We start from the raw sequence: 19,028 nt of genomic DNA, 5'->3' as shown, positions 1-19,028 counted from the left end.
TGTATGATACGATGAATCTGCTGAGTACGACGCTGCATGGAAACAGCACTGATCTGCATCTCAGCTGATGTGTATTTCATTCTTGTCTTGTTCTCAATTTATTTTAATTTAATACCATATTTGTTTGATTGTTGCAGTATCAAATGTTTGAAGGGTACATTTGTCCGGCATCGGAGAGTTCACCGAATTCACTTTTTTTGCCAATGGCCAAGATATTTAACACTTGCTGTACGGTCTGCGACTTCATTGGTCTGGAAATAGTCAACAACTAACCATGAAAACATGTGCCGGTAAAATTGGTTCAGTTTGTGTCTATTCTGGTTTGTTGTGGCTGTTAAAGAGTTTTCTTATGCCAGAAGTAACTCTCTGCTTCATGGAGCGGTCTTTGAATTGGCCTTTCACACAAACAACTTCGTCATACTGCGGGTGTCTGTCTGCTGCCTCTCCTTAAATGCACAGTAGATGCAAAAATGGGTAACAATATCCAAAGATATAGATTTAGACGTGGTGTGAACAGCATATGTGTTTTGTACTGTAAGCGCACTATATCTCTCACCTGTAGTGTTGATCATGCTCTTGGGTGTTGCGGTTGCAGATGCAAAAATGTTGGGTGTGCTGCCTGCAGTAGCTGCTCCGCTAGTAGTGGGCGTGCCCACCGTGTTGACTGACAGGCTGCCAGGTGGCGGCTTTTTGACTGGAACCATTACACTCCTGTAAGAGGCGGGACACAAATAAATACATACATACAAGCCTGGAACTATCTAAGGGAGTGTGGCCATACAGCAGCAATTGTTTAGAAGAACTAACAAATGCAGTTTGTTAGTAACTACGTATTTGCTATTCATTTCTATGAACCAGATGTATCACGCCTGTCTGCATGGGCTAGACAAATACATCCAGGGGACATCTGGGAAATGGATATGGAGCCATTGGTGATCTATTATGCACACTGTCTTCAATCAATAGCTTAGCTCTCAAGGACTGCCACAGAGCAGCATCAAGGAGACTAACTGATGCACAGAAGATACAAACAGGTCATCACTCAGTGGAGACTCTATATGTTAACACTTTTGGATAAGCGAGGAAAATTTCAACTTTGTTTATGTCCTGTCATGTCCTATTACTTTATCATTTAGCAACAATATCTCTTCCCCTATAAGATTTTACTCTGACAGAGTCTAAAATCAGTCCAGGAATGAGAAGTAATAATGACATCAACAGCATCTTAGTCATGTTTTATTAATGTAGTGTCACTGCTCGTAAAAACATTGTTTTTCTGTTTTCAAATTGAATACTCAAAATAAACGTGTCTATTCACAAACATGTAGCGCTCAGTAAACGCAAGAAACTAACAAGTCTTTGTGCAAACTTCACATTTTATTTTTTCTTATCTGTGCATTTTTTGACTGCTGTCAAGTAAAGAACATTGTGTTTGTAAATGTTACCATCCAAAGGGGAAGGTCATTTTCTAAATGCTAATCAATTGATTGATTTCTGTGTCCATTGTTTTTTCAAAACTGATGATCAGCAATTTGACAAATAGCCGTACAGTAAAACGCATCACCACAAGATCAGTATTGGCTGGATAAATGGATTAATTGATGGATGTGTCAGGCTGCTAATGACTCTGATATCGCTGTTTGGTTGTGTGCCTCTCGTAGGTCAAACACTAACTGGGTCTAACCTGTCGAAGGAGTGGAACTGCATGGGCAGCATGGGGTGTGTCTTCAGGGCAGGGTCGGGGTGATAGGGCGTCGGCCCGGACTCCTGTCCCAAATCCCCGCCGTCAACCGGAGCCGCCACCAAGCTCTTCAGGATCTCCTGCATTTCAGAGAGAACAACCCATCTGGTGACTACAGGACACAAGTTGTGAGGAGTCCAACGGCATGACAAATCTCTGGCTGTTTTTTTTTACTTTCTTAACTGAATGTATATGCAGGGTTCATACAGCGTTTAAAGAGTAAAATACAAGCACTTCAAAAGTACCTAAACCAAAAATGTACAGACTCTTGAATTCTTTGTCATCATATATAAGTTGTTGCTATAAATGCAATTGCGAAAAATAAAGTTGATAGAATTCCTTTATAGCACAGCAATCAATGTATATTTGATATTTTATGTAATATGACGACAGGATTGTTTCATTTCAAATATGAAAAAGGTTTTGCTTTACATGAGTGATTGTGATGAAAATCAAGCATTTTCAATAACTATCTTGAAATTCAAGCATATTCCTAACCTTGAAAAGAGAACTGTTCAAATTAAGCATTAATCCAAAGTTTCAAGACTTTGTACGAACCCTGTATATGAGTAAGAACAGTGGGCATGTTTTCATGATACATAACTTTATACTGTACAACCTCACTGAAAGTTGCATTCCTGGAAAAACACTGACCCTATTCAGACCTGGCATTAAAATCTGTCTTCAGGTGATCAACCACGACCACACAGCTACAAATACAGATGTGGCTTGATCAATAAAAACATATTTGAAATTGTTCAAGGATACATGGGACATCAATTGGACCTGATGTATTATCTCTGGATACAAACAGCCAGGTCTGAATGGGGGACACACACACACACACACACACACACACACCAACCTTGACATTGATGCCTTTGTTTGTTTGGCTGATGCTTGAGATGGACGAAGGCGGGGCTTGGCTGTTGGGGTTGTGGGGAGAATCCAGAAGGCTCTCCTGTGACCTCCTAACATCAGACAGACTACACAACAGATCTGTGCCTCCTACCCCACCTCCTCCCCCCATGTCTCTGTCTCTATCTGTCTCTCTCCCCACCAGGCCAAGGCCGAGCCCCAGGCCCATCTCCGAGCCGTTCAGGGATCCGGCCACATGGCCCTCCTCCCCAATGCCTGAGTCTGTGTGGGGGAGGCCAGCCCGTGGAGAGTCGTCCACGGGGGTGGGGGTCTGTTTGTCACGGTCAGAGAAGGCTGTGGATGGGTGCTCTGGAACAAAATCACAAAACATAGTGTTTCTTTTTGTAAACTGCCTTGCCAAGAAATTCCACAAGATATTGTCTGTTTTTATTCATTCTCGGCTATTTTCTCCTGCTTGTAAGCTTCATTTCTCTGTCAAGTAATACCCATCTTTATTCTTCCTTCTATTCTACATCCTCTAATTGTCTCATATTCTTGACAAAGGTATTGTTGTTTTCACGATACAAATGCTACAATGATGAGTCACCACCAATCCATCCAAGATTACGCTCTAATGTTGAGGATATTGCACAAAGAAAAACAAGAATCACCTGTACTGGTTGGGGAGTTTATCTCGTGGCGGATGCTTCTCCCTGATAGGCTGGTGGACCTGCTAATCTCTCGCTGGGGTTCCAAAATGTCCCGGTACTTCGATACCATGAGAACTGAGATAAAGTAGACGACTGCCAGCGCCAGAAACTGAGCCTGCTTACTGTCGTCCTACGGCACAATAACACACACACACATTTATTCAGTGAAGACAACACACAAACAAAATAAACTTGTAGGCACACAGTATACACTAAAAATACACACAAACACGTGCTTACCACATCTCTGAAAACCACAGCTCGAAGACGATTGATGTCTACATCCTGCAGGAGTCTGTCCGGATCCTGCTAAATATGGGAGGCAGAATGTCAAATGTGGTGCGCTATGCATATATGCATGTTTCAGTGTCAGTTTTAAAGTGCTTTGTGCATTTGATTTGAGTGTGTGTGTGTGGTACCTTTCCGGTGGTGGAGGCACTGTGGAGGCTGTCCTGTGACTTGCTGCTGGTTAAGGAGGACTTGCAGCTTCGTTCTCTCTGTCTCTGCCTGCACTCCAGACAGTTCCTCACTGCCACGCAGCACACTGATGGACGCAGAGAGATGAAACCTGTAAGTATTTCATACTGGAGCTGGCTTTTTCATATAATAGCATTTATTCTAAGAAGAAACAAGTGGGTATAATTCTTGCAAATTATTTATTGGCTCCTTTGAGGTACTTTCGATGCAGCCCTACTTAAAAAAGGCCATGAAGCTGTTTGTGAGTCTCACGCCAAACTAAATACATCAAACTAGAACACACCCAGGCGGAGGCATTGCCTCATCAGCCCTCCTGACGACATGTTCTTCTCTGCTTCAATCTCGCTGAAGTTGAGAGAGCTGGCGAACACCAGTACGTCCACCATGGCCATGAGACGAGACAGGAAGGTGACCGCTGTCTCTGAAGACATGCCCTGTGTGGCCTCGATGTTCTCCAACTCCGTCTGGAAAAGGGAGGATAAGTACACACACGCTTGCCAGTTATTTATTGACACCATAGCATGTAAACACAATGAACTGGATGCTCTTTCCCTGCTTTTAGAAAGGTGCCGAGATACTGTAGTATCATCTTTTTTTTTTTTTTTTTTTTTACATAAAAGCATCCTTTAGAAAAGGTATCATCATGTCTTACATGAGCATGACCACAACGGACATGGCTGGTTGTACCAACAAACAGGTAAAGCAACCTTGAGTATCATGCTGCTTAAGTGAAATACATACTTATATGATGAAATCTGACAACATGAGGTGTTCTACACAGCACACAGGAAGTACAGCCTGATGACACACAGGTAATGGTAACAGTGGGATCGTGACAGTAGCAGTGTACAGACTAACCTAATAAGCTCGCCTAGAACGTATCTCATGGAAAAGTAAACAAAGTCCCCTTTTGTTGACACCAACCAAAGTATCAAATGTTCAGTATATCTACATTGACAGTAAATGTGAAGGCAGCAAAGCAGGGGTTAAAACTTGCAAACCAAGTGTGTGGTTTGCTGTGTCTCTGCTTCAGTAAGCAGGATGTGCAGGGCTGTGGAGAGTCGACAAAGTGCAAGCATCTGGAGGCTCGTCAGAGCAAGTCAGCACAGACATTTGGGGAATAACAGACACACAAGGTGAGGACAGAGGGACTTGGGTTGGTGCTCTTAGCTCTTCTGGTGATGGTGGGAGTCTTAGGTTCTTTACGCACCTCTCCCCCTGCGCCTCCTCCCCCAGGAACAGGGGTCACCTCCTCTCCCTTTGACCCCCTCTGGGGTACGGCTCCTCCTGCCTTCTTTAGTGTTGATACAAATGGGACAGGCTTAGCAGATGCAACCCCGAGGACTTCTGGAAAACTCTCATGCTTTTTCTCTCATAAATCATCTATTTTCACCTCTAAATAGACCTTCTCACTCTAATATTTCCGATTATCGATCCGGCCTTTTAACTTTTCTTTCCCCCTTATCTGTATAATATTCTAACCACTTTAGAATATTATACTAAATGTACGTCTCTATACAAAGTGTATCTAGTTCAGTATACCTAGTTCCTATAACTTTAAGAACTAGATACACTGAGACAGAGAGGTCAATAGATACAAACAGTATAAGGGGGAGTATTGATTAGCAGCAAAGAAGCACAACAAATAGAAACACTATGGATGCCAGACAAGCAAGGTTTAGTGTCAGTCACAATGGTAAATAAACCAGAACAAAGTATTAGTAGAATAGAAAGAGAGGAAGAAACTGCAACTTACAGTGTTGGCACTACTCTTAGAACTCTGCACAAATGCAAAAACAGACAAAAACAGAGACAAAAAAGACAAGAAAATACACAGAATACATGTAACACAGAGAGGAAAAGAAAAAGGAAAGATGAATAAAGTAAATAGATTATCAAACTATCAAATGAAATAGATTGTTAATTAAAGGATTAGAACAAACCTCAAATAAAGATTAAAATATTGCGCAAGAAGTGTTAGATAGGCAGTTTAATGGAGATACAGATGAGAGGAATCCAGAAAATAATAGTGAAAGTTTAATTAATTTACTCATTTTTAAATTCAAGGCCAAACTAAACAGAACTTTTTGCAAGTATAAAATCAAACCTTTTAGATTTATTGGGCAAAAATAGATTTTTTTGATCTGTTATGGTTTTACTTTACTTACTTTAACAAATTATTTAACCTATCCAATCATGCAAGATAAACGCTGCCCTGCGCTTGGGGGGGGGGGGAGGGGGGGGATCAGATTCAGCAGGTTGTTAGAAGTCTGTATTTGGGTTTAACGCCTGAGCTACAGGCCTATGAGGCAGCTGTTGACCTGCAGTTTTCCCTCCCACCACAGAGGTGCAGAGTGGAGCCACTTACAGAAGGGGAGGTGGCAGCAGACAGGAGAGGCAGGATGCCTCCACAGGCGATGATGATGTTGTCCACCATCTGAGAAATGAGGTGGATCGTGTTGTGGACAAAGATGATGTTCTCATTGCTGTTCACAAAATCCATAACCGACTTGGTGGAGTGGCTGAAATAGAAGATAAGAGTTGGACGGAACGATACAAAAATACAGTTTGGGACAAATTGAGACATCGAAGGTAACACGTCACTTTCTGAATATCCTCAGTCTAATCTCATTTTCAATACATGTGTGATCAATACAGAAGCCCTGAAAACCAGGCATGAGTGCGAGTAGTATTAGCTTATGAAGCTCACCTCCTCCACACATGCACGTCAGTCTCCAGGGCGAACAGCAGGTCAGTGAGCAACCTCTGGTGCATTGGAGACCACTTGAATTCTGGGATGCGGAACATGGTCGTGCGCGGGCCGGGGCTGAACTGCCGGCGCTGCTCCTCCGTCATGGGCATGCCCCTGAAGCCCAGATCAACGCGTAGGTCCCGCTCCAGCTGGGCTGCTGTACGACCATGGAGGGCCTGCAACATGGTGGGGGCCAAGACCTGGTCAGCCAGCTTTCAGTACGTCTCTTACTTGTATACGAATATAAAACTTGGCATGCATACAGTTATGAAATTAAATTTCATAAGAGAAACTACAGATGACTCTCTGGGACTTCGTGTTCTGTATTCCCTGATTTAGTAGAGAATTAGTTCATGTGTGGGCAGCCACTCTGCTTTTCTGCTGCTTTTCACGCCAATCAATACACACACACAGCAATCTCATCGGGGCAGCGGTGGCCTTAAGGTTGGAGAAGAAGGCTTGTGTTCGGTTTCAGTTGAAAGTGAACAGAATGATGCAATATGTACTTTTGTTCTATTCTCTTTTCAACATCTTTTACTTGCTAGCTGACTATCAAAACCAGGTATCTTTATATTTTTTGATAAATAAACAAATACGCTTTTTAACAATATGGGCAATAGCTGCGACTGTTGAGACCATTACAGTCTAGAGGTATGCACAGTTGCAGCCCACAATCAGGAACATTTGAATAACCTAGAAACTTACTTGCAGACTTGTGTGAACAAGATAAATCAGACACACACGTAAACACACCTGAGTGGTCGCAGTAGTTTGGATCTTCTTCGCGTCCTTGTCTTTCCCATCATCCGACCTCTCTGTATCAGAGGTGGTGCTGGCTGTGTCTCCCCCAGTCTTAAGCCCCGCAGCCTCTCCCTCTGCCCCGGATGTGCCCTCTCCCTCTGGGTAATCTGCTCTCGATGTTCCCTGGATCTGGGCTTGGCTCTCAGCCTGAGCAATAGAGCTGATATCAGCAAGAGGGCTTTGGATCTTGAAGGGCCCGTCCTCTAGAAGTTCCCCAGAAGTGTGGCTCTGGGTCTGCGTTAGATCAGAGCCGCAACTCGTCATGTGGGCCAGCAGGCTAAGGTCATCACTGGCGCTGGTGGTGGAGTGAGCCGGGACTGGGCCGGATGGAGTGGGCTGGTCTGTACTCGGCAGTACAAGGGGGTCTGTGGCTGCCAGAGCTGGAAGCAGCTTCTCGTCAACCTGGAAGTGATGAATAGGGTAATCAAAAATGAAAGAACATTAAGGCATTAGAAAAAGTCTAAGATGGACAGAAAGCAGTAGACTGATTGTTGGTATTATACTTTAGGTCAGCATGGGAAGATGTGGCTCCACAGGTCAGACTTTAAGTAATCAGAGACAATAATCTTCTCATCCTACCTTGCTGAAGAGAAATCCGTTGTTGCTTGGGACGCTGTCCTTCTCGTCAGCCAATGTGATGAGCGGACCCATGTTCCCGTCATCCTCCAGACTGACTCCCGTAAGCCCCAGGCTTGACCCCATCCCAACCCCTGAGCCTGGCGTGTCATCTTTCGGCGCCAGGTTTCCATTTAGATTTTGAACTACAGCGCAGTAAGCACTGTCCAGAAGAGAATCCACCTCAACCAGAGGTCCGTTCTCTATTCCTCCCCCGCCTCCTCCACCCACGCCTCCACCGAGGCCTTCTGGAGACAAGTCCAGGTCATCCAACTTAACTTCTGTGGCCTCCACCTTCTCTGCTTTAATGTCTACCAGCAGGTCGTGGACCTCCACCCGCACCCCAGGACCAGCGCTCTGCTCGCCGGGTGTCAGGGCTTCTCCGTTGGGTCGCTTCACGACGCCCTCTGCGAGGAGGTTGCGCGAGTCCCCGCCAGTCCCCTCGCTGTACTCGGCCTCGCTCTCAGGTGTCTGTGTCTGGGAGTTGTCGTCAATCTCGAGGTTGCCGTTTACGACAGGGGCAGGCGTAGCAGAAAGCCCGGAGATGGTGGACACAGAGCCTTTCTTCCCCTTCTTCATGTTTTCCTCCTCCTGGCGCTGGTACTCTTCATACATCTTAGCCAAGTACTCTTTATGGGCTTCGTAAGTCACCTGTGACAGACGGTGGGGAAGTAATTGGTTATGTGATTAGAACACAAGCACTGACAATGGTTCACCCTCACATCAATAACGTCTTCACCAGGTAGTCCTTAAGGGGCTCATAGATCATCCGTTCCAAAGGCTGCATGGACACAACTGGGACACGAGCCTAACGGAGCTATTCCACCATCATCTATAATGCGCCCTCGCTTTCACACTGCCATGAGAAAATTGTCGAGTTAAATTTCCACAACTGACCAGTGAACAGTGAGATGATCAGTTATTGAATATGATATCTAGGATGAATCAAAAGTCAGCATGTTACTCCAGGTCACTAAAAAACAAAAAAGTATGATAAACAATCGTCATTATTTTTAAATTAATAAAGCTTTTTTAGTATCAACATCAGTGAGTATTTTTAGGGAGAATTACTTCAGACATAATAATAATACTGCCGAAAAGGAAAAGTCCTTTACCAGTTTATTCTAATGTATATTATTGATTAATAATATGCAATCATCAATGGAATTAAGTAGTGATTGACCTTGCTATTGTCTACTTGTACCTTTACTAATGAATTAACTTTTTGCGTTAAGCAGTTACAGTGATTGCAACAGTGAGAGAATCAGGAGGGGGTTTTGGTTGAAAGAAAAAGAAGATATTTGATGCCTGAAAAATGCCAAATTTAATTTGGCTGCATGGCATTCTAGTCTATTGAGGATCTTCTGGATGCCGAAATTAGTATTTCTTCTTGGTATGTCTTCATTAATTGATTTCTTCATGTTTGATGCAACACGTTGAGTGTAAGGAGATGGCTTTGCTCCTTGATGCTTAAGGTGCATTTCTTACTCTCACCTTGGAGTGTGCGATGGATAGGGTGTCAACCCAGACACGCCACCCTCCCCATTCGTATTTAATAGCGTGGTAGAGCAGGATCCTGAAGATGTTGTACACCATCTCGGTTATTTTCTGCTCCTCAGGGTTCTTGGGGTTTATGTATCCTAGGGAGAACATCCAGTCCTGCCACACAGAGCACTGCAGCAGGCAGCTGGTACACAACAGAAAACAATGTATGAAGCTGCAGCATGAGCTTAATATCAAGATACAACAATCATCGTAAGAAGCAAAAGACACGTGGCTGAAAAAATGCAATGTGTGTGCTCTTACCGCCGGTTTTCGCGGCTGTTGCTGAAAAGTTTTATCATGTCAGAGAGAAAGAGTCTTCTGACTTCCATCAGCTCAGCACTGGGAGAGGAGTTCTTCAACAGGGTGGCCACTACCTTTAGAATCACTGTGTGGGAGGTAAAAATCAAGGAATGGGGAGAGGAAGGGGAAGAAGAACAAGATGAAAAAGTATTTTAAATGAGAGAGAAAAATGTGAGGGACAAGAGAGTGAGAGGCAGATCAATAAGTGGGAGAAGGCAGCACTGTCGGCTGCTTAATTGAGTCTTTGTTGTTTGTTTGCTGGCATTAAAACAGTACCGCATCATTGGCAGACCAAAGAACACAGGGAGACGACAGGCGCCAATGTTTTTGTACTCACTGGGATTCTGGATCTTGACCGTGGAGTCTGGCTCAGGGTGGGGTTTGTGAACCACCTGAGTACAGACCTGCTCTGTCAGAATCTGCACACACACACACACACACACACACACACACACAGAGGATTAACTTAACAATTAAATGCCACGATTATCGTACGTTGCTATAGTGATAAGAACGTGCCAATCACCTACCTCATACAGAGTGTTGTAGGTGGTGACAGAGACGGTGTTAGTGTGCATCATCAGCCTCTCTCCCAGCAGAGTGAACAGACTGTGTGTGTGCATGATCTCTACTTTCCTTCTGCAGGGAAACACAGACCCAGACCCACACACACACACACACACACATACACACACACAGACACACTATTCATAACAGGATTTCTGACAATTGAATGTGACATTGATTGTCACTGGCCTGATGACGGTCTGATATTGGCAGGTGGCAGCATATGGCCCTGTCAGTTATGATGGGACCAAAGTGGACGAGAAATGAATACCAACAAGAGAAATTAACTGGAGACATTAACGGAACGGCAGCACCGCAGGCAGCACTGGGGCAATGTTCGAATGGCTGCAAATTATTAACTTTGAAGATTAACCTTGCCATCGGGTGAAAATGATGTCTCCAAGGGGCTTTTAACTTGAGACTTAGTCAACTTCAGGTTGACTAACTTTGAGATTTTTTTTTATATTTAATTAGGCGAATAATGCTCAGAGCTTCTGTATATTCCTGACTGTAATCAGGTCGTTAGAGACAGAAAACAAAGCAATGTTTGCACATTATCACGTTTAAACTAATCTAATTAGTTACAACTTCTGCTCATTTTAAACAGAATAATTACATTCTGCAGTGTTTTTGACATACAATACCAGTTCTCTGTGTCTTTTTGACAAATATAAAACTGAGGGTATGATGGCATACTTTCCACAGAAATAAATGCATTATGTCTGTGTAGCTTGGTCTGTCATAATAAAACAGCTGCATGACTGTGATTAAAACAAAACACACACTTATCTTTAAATTAAATATCAAAATAGCTGTCAGATCTCCATCATTTAGGGGACTGTTAAAAATATCATCCACAACAGCTCTTTTGTGGTCTAACTGACGGCCTGCTGATGCCCCTGCAATGCAGTTTCACTTTGCTTTCAATCAGATGTGAGAACGAGGTGCTAGATTCTTACATGCATATACTGTATGTAGATAAAGAAACAATAACATCAGCAGCAACACTGCAGAAAACATCTGAAACAGCTGTTTATTAGATATGACCCTGACTCTCAAACTATAGCGTAGAACCCGTATAATCCAAATTGGTTTTATTTTAATCTTTGAGATCAACAATACCGTAAAACAGTCGATGGCTCTATAATTAAAGCGGGAAAAAAAGAGCCAAAAATGATCAGATTGCCAATAAATCACATGAAAATAGGTTACGTGCAATTGATTTAAGCATTATTTTACAATATCATGATATAATATAAAATATATTGAAATGTCTTTCAAAATAATAAATGCTGTTTTATGCATCACTAAATTGCAATCTGGATGAATATATAAGTATTGAAGCGATGTGTAAACTTAAAGAGGCAGCCCTACAGGATGTTCGGTTGGAGCAGATGTTAAGTAGGTGGAGCACTGAAGTGGCAGGGCTCAGGTGCAGCTTGGCAGCCTGCCCCCATGTCGCACAGCAAAGAGGCGTGAATGCCACATGGGATGAATAAATCCCCCAGCATTCATTGCTTCTCATCAAGGTTCCACCTTCCTGCCAGTGCACACTGTCAAAATGATTATTCCGCCTGGACATGAGGATGGGGACATTATCTTCACATACACACACACAAACAAACAGCCCGTCTAAGGCTCACTGGAGGCGGCGCTGGTGTAGGGTTTTCAGTTTTTACTGCAGTGTGTTTTCTCACACTCTCTGAGAAGCCTCTCAGTCTCATTACCCTGATGCAGTATTTCTGTTTCAGCTGTGACAGAAAAAACAGATTTTAAATGCTCCCTTGTTGCAGTGATTCGCCATTTATCCGAGCACCAAACACCACACAAAGGAATACACCAGACGAAAAGCACAAAGACAAAGCGGTACTGACTTGTGACCAAGGTGCTTTAGGAAGTAGCCCAGGACTTTGAGGGCTTGGACCCGGATACTCTCGCTCTTAGAGGCCAGTAGCTTGCAGATCACCCTGTAACATGTCAAACACACAGCCATCCTGATTACATTTCAATGAAGACATTATATTACCTTAGATGTAGGCTAAAAGTAAAAAGTTCTTCTGTGTTTGTAGTAAACACCTGCTGCCTGATACTCATTAAACAGCCTCAAAGTTAGCAACATGTGCGCTGACTGAGGCACTTTCTGTAAAGGAGTGTACTCAGAGGACATGAAAGTGATTAAAATGGGGAAAAACGCACCGTTTGCTGACTACCTCTCCGGAAACAGAGGATTTACCAGAGCAACCAGAACACCACCGTGTGAAGTTGTGCTTTAGGGGACTTAGCAGCTCAGTTAGACTCCGTCTTTGAAAACTCGTGCTGCTTGGCTGAAGCTACCTTTTGCATAATTCACATCAGTGTTGTAACTGAACATGTAAACAATGGCTTTAACCATGCAGGAAAGCATTTACGTTATGGTTGCTGCACAAAACATCGCTAATCAGACAACTCATACTATAAAGACAAATGTTAAAAATGTTATTTTACACAATATAAACCAGAGAATAAAACTGCATTTTGTACATTTTAAATCTCTAAATCTCTCCCTGATTTAAAAACCTTCAATGCATACAGTAAACAGTAAAGGTCTAACCACAAATGTGAACAAAGTGTGATCAGATAGACAATGATCAGAAGCCTTTATGATAAAAAAAATGTCTATTTCATGTTAGTAGGCATCAAATGTTGCATCACATCTTTATTTGTGTGTGTGGGCAGCGTTCACCTTATTCCATTTCTCTGGTCAAATGCAGGAATCATGGACGCTGGATGCTCAGACATAAGAGCCACCAACAGCTGGAGCACGTCGTGGATATTCTCATCCTGCCGCGAAAAGAAAGCAAAGTTGAACAAGTGAAGAAAAGGAGGAAGAGGGTTAAGAGGACAAAGAGAGAGTTGTAGGGGTGGGGGATTGCGGAGGAGCAGGTGGTATTTCAGAGCAAGAATAGATATAATCGTTACAGAAGAGTACGTTCTGTTCAGTCCATTGTTGTGCCATTTTTCATGCTGTCACGGCGCCAAAGCTGACTCACACTCTCACTCGTTTAAGTGGACCATGACTCCGGCTCACAAATTATAATGCACATTTTGCTGCCACCTCCACTCAACCGCTCTCACTGTCTCTCTGTCTCCCTCTTTTGCCCTCTCTCCCAGTGTCTCTTTGGCACAGAAGCATTTACCTCATGCATGGTCAGTAGGTAGTTGAGAATGCTCTGCAGCTCGTCCTCCTTCACGCCCCGGTCCTGTAAAATAACATAAAAAAAGGCATATTTCACCAAAAAACATTCATGGTCTTCAGTTGTTTTTACATTTTCTTAACCTCGGATGACTTCATTAATTCTGTTCCTGGTTGATGCATTTTGACCGGGAGGCAGCAACACCTTCACTCTCACACACACACACACACACACACACACACACACACACACACACACACACACACACACATTTCCCATTAAGCCTGCAGCTCCCAGAAGCAGGAAAATCAACAGAGGACATAATGATAAAAAGTGATTTCTTGCTCCTTGAACTATGCGATAGAGATAATGGTAATCCGTTTCTCTCACTGTACCTTTAGTATGAGTTGTTTGAGGAAGAGAAGCATGAAGGCTCTGAGCGAGATGATCTCCTTTTGGGATGGCCGTGGTCCGTCTAAACAAACACAACAAAACAAAAGAATAATTTCCTGTTAAAAATCCATTTTTATGCAGGATAATGATCAGCTAAATGAGCCTGTGTTTCGGTCTGAATGAGCCCTACTGTGTGCTGATATTATGTTTTATTAGACTTCCTGGAGAGCAGAGAAAAACATGTTAACACACACACACACACACACACACACACACACACACGATTGAACTGTAAATCACTGTCATTAACTCTAGAAGCAATTTCGCAATCTGAATATTTTATAGTTGTACTAATCTAACTGATTACAGTCAAGACATGACAAGTAACAAAAATGTGATTGATGGCCCAAATGATTCAAACCAAACAAGCGCCGTTATCCACTGTATGTACTCTAAAGCTCTGGCACTCCACCAGCTGCACAAAAAGAATCAAGCTAAAAACAAAAAAGGCTTCGGATGCAGAACACGAGCAATTCATCATGTTGCGATGCCTCTTTTTCAAAGGTCTGACGTCTTTTGCCATTCTTGAAGCGTTCAGCTACATTTAGCTGTTATTCATAACTGCTAGAACTCCTTTAACTGACCTTTAAACATGTGTTTTAATAGCCACAAAGAGCAACCAGGTTTTCAACGGCTTTCATTCTGAAATTTGGCTGCAATTAGCACAAAAAAAGAAATAAAAAATCTTCCTTTTAACTTTTAACAAGATGGCACATTAGCACTTTTAGGAGATGAAAACTGACCACTCAGATGCTGGCATTGCATTTTCATTGTTGTAACTGTTATTCATTCATTTTTGAGGTGTTTAATGTGTGCGCCAGACAGGGCTGTGATGAATCGGCTCAAAACGCCTGCCAAATAACTAACTAATGGAATGTGGTGTCAAATAGAAAAAGATGCATACGTTCAGATCAAAGCAGGAATGATACAACATTTTTGCTTTAATGATCCCAGTGGACACTGCAGTCAGATAACGTCAACTTTCTCTTCCCTACTTCTCCATCTTCCTCAACTGCTCTTCTACAGATGTCAATAACAAAACAAACAAGTCAGTAAGCAATAAACCTCACAAGCTACCTGTTCTTATCAGCATTCTACATTCCCAACAGAGGTTTGTTCTTCATCAAGGCAACAGTAAACACTGATGATGCCCAGCTTATGTGCATTTGCCACCGCACACTTTGCTGTGTCAGGATGTTTGGAATTGACCTTTTTTTGATGCGAGCAACAAAAGGGAGAGTACTGCAACAGCAAACGGAGTTTATGGTAAGCTCAATAAAATGCACCTCGTCCTCTCAGAACGTTTAAACCGATATCTGACCCGTAGCTGCTTAGCCAGCGGAGGTCAAGTGAAGAGAAACATAAAAGACTGACGGCGTGTCCCGACGTCATTTTTGTCACACTCGACTGGCCTTGAATCACATGTGCGTGTGTCTGCTTACCTGACTGAAACACTCCCCTGTGATTCATCATCATTATCTGTCAAGCTGGAACATGTTGGCGGAGCGGTGGCACTCACCATCCATCATGGTTACGCAGCAGCTCTGTGTCAAACGCGGATGCATCAGGTGAACGTGTGCCAGTTCAACCTCCTTTAAAATGGCCTTTTAAGAGGATTTGAGCAAAGCTTATATTCATCTAAACCACTTCCCAGGGGCAGCTTTAATTATCGTCTTTCACTCTTTGAAATTTATTTTCTTCCTCTTGTGCTCCTTTTATCCTAATCTGACTCAACAGTTTCATCCAGTCATTGTGAAAAAAAATGGTTCTGCCGTATAACGACAACCTGCGAGGAATGAAAGAGCACTTGAATAGCAATGAACCTATAAGTGTTCTGGGTCTCTACATATGTGTGTGTTTGTGCTGACTTTGGGCTCAATGCAACAACTACACAAACGAATCGATTTGTTTAGAAATATAGTACATTTCTGCAGCTGTCTGATGTCTGTGTGTGCTCAAGATTACCAATGGACACGTTGGGCACACCACGGTAAACCAAATACATGCAAACTATTTAATTTTTTTTAACCTTTATATACCCAGGCAGGATAATCCCATTGAGATTTTGAACCTTATTTAAAAAGGGGGCCCTAGCCAAGATGAAAGCATAAACGTTTCACACAAGCACAGAAACATAAAAACACAAATAACAGACTTTAAAAAAACAAAAAAACATAAAAAGATCCACATAAAAGAGACAACATACTTAAAACAAATCAGCATGTTGCATCAACCAACCAAATAATTATAATTCAGTGTTATGATAAGTACATTCAGTGATCAAATGATCCTGATCCTGTTTTTAAAATCTTACATGCTGATAAATAAGTTAAAAATGTCTCTGTGGCTCACACCAAGATGAGGGTCCAAACACTTTTAAAAGTGCTTCACCACAAACGGTGCGGGTTCTAGGAGCGTCGTACCTAATGTCTCCACATGATCGACGGTGACAGCTACTGATTTGTGTAATCTGCGTTTACAAAGAAAGATGCACCAATGTTCCACTCTACGATTGTGGAAACCCCAATCAGAGACAAAATGTAACGCAGCATGATACGCGTAATCTAACATTTTAAACAAAGATGAATTTGCATATATAACATATAAACAATTGCTGATAGAAGCGCCGCTTGATTTCATTTTTTATTTGCAGCAACAGAAAAACAGCATTTGTTTCTATAGTAGAAACTAAACTTCTATAGAAGTGCTTTTTGTAAGATACTCGATATAATGGTTAAAGAATAGGTATTCATAAGCTGATACTCATTCAATCACATTATTTACAGTAACAATCTCCAGCTGGCTTCTTTGAACTTGAGAAAGATAACATTTTGGTTGTCAACATTTGGAATAAGTCTCAATTAACAGAGGCAGCGCAGATTTTTTATATAAATTGTAAATAAGATAGGACCTAATACCGCCCCTCGTGGGAGACCATTTTGTGTTAATTGAAAGTTTAGATGTTGGCCTGTGGATTCCCGCCCTTCAATAATAGAATAACATGTGCTGCCTTCCAAACTTCTGTCATTTCACCACCGTCTACAGTCGGGTTACTAATGGAAGTTCAATGTTTAGCAATATTCTCGAGCAGCGATGGTTCTCTGCGGAGCTCGATCCCAGCAGTCGAACGGCAATATCGCCTTCCAGAAAGGAAACCAGGCTGACACTTTATTAGAAATTCTAACAGCTCCCTTGGATCTGCCAATCAAAATCTGTCTGTTGCCATGGCAACATGAGATGCGTAATCACAGTCGGCGGAGGCTCCCTGGGTTGATTAAAGTTAAAGGCCGGCTCCGACCTTTCTGGAGCTCTGGCGTGAGGCCACAGTGGTTAATACCATTCTCTGTGTTGTGTTTGGAATACGACGTGTTCTGTGATTGCACCTCTTTCTCAAATAGGTCTCACAGTTGGATGTGCAACACAAATAACACAAATAAAATGGATTACTGTTAACAGGGTAAAAAAGAAAATACATTCTGTTCTTCTGCAACGGTGTCATTCACTCTCAAATGAACGAATGAACAAAAGGAGCTGCTCAGCCTTGCTCGTGAGCAAGCAGACAGCTGCTGTTAAGGGAGAGTTACCAACTCACACCCACCGAGTGCATGTATGTGTCCTGTGTAGCATTAACGACCACTTTCTTTCTCGCATAATCGTCATGTTGAAACGATGCAAACAGCATTCTGTATATTACGTTATTTAAAGCAATTACCAATGATTTGACCTGACATTGAATAAGGTGATGATACAGTCAGCTAGCTATTCAAGTCTCAGTGACTATTGATTTTAGGTCTGGACGTTGTTGTTTTCAGCTGTAAGCTGAAACAGATTTGACAAATTTAAAACCTCTAGACTGTACAGTGACTCATTTTAAAAAAGCTACTCTTCATCAATCGCACACAATTAAAAGCTATTCTTATTTGCTGCATGTAGCTATGGCTACTGAGTCAAACGCTCAAAAACTATTATTAGAAAGTGTTGGGAGTTCAAACCCTCCGTACTCTCTCAAATCTGCATAGCTGGCAAATCGCTGCGTGCTTGTCGGATATTCAGAACGGGACAGGAAATGGTCGGACACAGCCCCTTCAATTCTGATGTCAGAAAGGTGTTGGGGGGGGGAGGGGCCTCCACACATTGTTCGGCCACCCGACACCTTTGGTTGGAGCTTACGACACCTTAAATTGCACACAGGTGTGAATGTGACAGTGAATGTGTTGTGTCGTTATGTGGTAGCTCTGTAATGGGACAGCCTCCAGCCTCCCTGTGACCTAACACGAGGCGGATGGATATGTCAGAGATCGACGTTACCACTATGTGAAAAGAAAAATGCCTTGTTAAAATATTCTGAAGGCCGTGAGTACTGTTTGAGACAAATAAAGACAGAGAAAGAGAAGAGGGGCTGGAGTGTGCAATGTCTGAGAATTAAAGGACAGAAATGGAGAGAGAATAAATCCAAACAAAGCACTGTCTAGACAGATACACTCGGTCAGGAATAGTGCGTTTAAATCTCTTGTGGTGATCATTAGAAGTGTAAAAGGGATGGATATTTATCACAGTGAGAATGGCTTTATGTTTGCAGATTGTGTGCAGGGGTGAACCTACCAAGACCTTTGGGGCTGATTCCACTGCAGTCCAGAGGGTTGATGGCCCAGTAGTAGTACTTGAGAGTGTGCATCAGTTGCAGGACGGTACCGACACGGCGGATGGTGGTGTAGATGGTGGCGGTGCCGATGAACTCGGAGGACAGGTATGTGTAGAGGGATAGCTGGACCTGAACACACAAACATCCGTTTACAGAGTACATATACAGTAGGTACATACAAATACACAAACACACACAAAGGTTGACGGACGAATACAAATTGTCAGACACCTATTGGGGAGATACAAATGATTGTGTGTGTTGCTTCTGGTGTTCCAGCAAAAGGCAGTTTTATTGTGAAAAGACAACCACAGGGGAACGAAAGGAATCCAGCCTCAGGGGAAAGCGCCACTCTTTTCTGCTTTGTGTTATTTTTGATGTTTCTGTGCCTGAA

General features: G+C 42.7%; 1 protein-coding gene across 4 annotated transcripts in view; it reads right to left on the bottom strand.

The window, feature by feature from the left end:
- Positions 1–19,028, bottom strand: part of nbeaa (neurobeachin a) — an 81,180-nt gene that overhangs the window by 17,147 nt on the left and 45,005 nt on the right. For 3 of the 4 annotated variants that reach the window (XM_076101649.1, XM_076101652.1, XM_076101651.1), the window contains exons 13-34: positions 18,595–18,763; positions 13,935–14,014; positions 13,543–13,605; positions 13,089–13,186; positions 12,241–12,333; positions 10,330–10,438; positions 10,137–10,218; positions 9,761–9,884; positions 9,449–9,641; positions 7,919–8,605; positions 7,292–7,741; positions 6,497–6,714; positions 6,155–6,308; positions 5,543–5,566; positions 4,997–5,080; positions 4,070–4,250; positions 3,729–3,853; positions 3,550–3,618; positions 3,271–3,439; positions 2,607–2,968; positions 1,685–1,821; positions 557–711 (exon numbers count right to left, since the gene is read on the bottom strand). In XM_076101649.1, coding sequence (XP_075957764.1) covers positions 557–711; positions 1,685–1,821; positions 2,607–2,968; positions 3,271–3,439; positions 3,550–3,618; positions 3,729–3,853; positions 4,070–4,250; positions 4,997–5,080; positions 5,543–5,566; positions 6,155–6,308; positions 6,497–6,714; positions 7,292–7,741; positions 7,919–8,605; positions 9,449–9,641; positions 9,761–9,884; positions 10,137–10,218; positions 10,330–10,438; positions 12,241–12,333; positions 13,089–13,186; positions 13,543–13,605; positions 13,935–14,014; positions 18,595–18,763 — 3,826 coding nt within the window. Of the gene's footprint in view, positions 1–556; positions 712–1,684; positions 1,822–2,606; positions 2,969–3,270; positions 3,440–3,549; positions 3,619–3,703; positions 3,854–4,069; positions 4,251–4,996; positions 5,081–5,542; positions 5,567–6,154; positions 6,309–6,496; positions 6,715–7,291; positions 7,742–7,918; positions 8,606–9,448; positions 9,642–9,760; positions 9,885–10,136; positions 10,219–10,329; positions 10,439–12,240; positions 12,334–13,088; positions 13,187–13,542; positions 13,606–13,934; positions 14,015–18,594; positions 18,764–19,028 lie in introns of all 4 variants that reach the window. The other variant, XM_076101653.1, reaches the window with a different exon arrangement.

Source organism: Anarhichas minor, unplaced genomic scaffold (assembly GCF_050575085.1).
Source record: "Anarhichas minor isolate MPS153535 unplaced genomic scaffold, ASM5057508v1 ptg000027l, whole genome shotgun sequence".
In the NCBI taxonomy this organism is placed as follows: domain Eukaryota; kingdom Metazoa; phylum Chordata; class Actinopteri; order Perciformes; family Anarhichadidae; genus Anarhichas; species Anarhichas minor.
The sequence above is the reverse complement of the archived record's forward strand: the minus strand, read 5'-3'. Positions and strand labels throughout refer to the sequence as shown.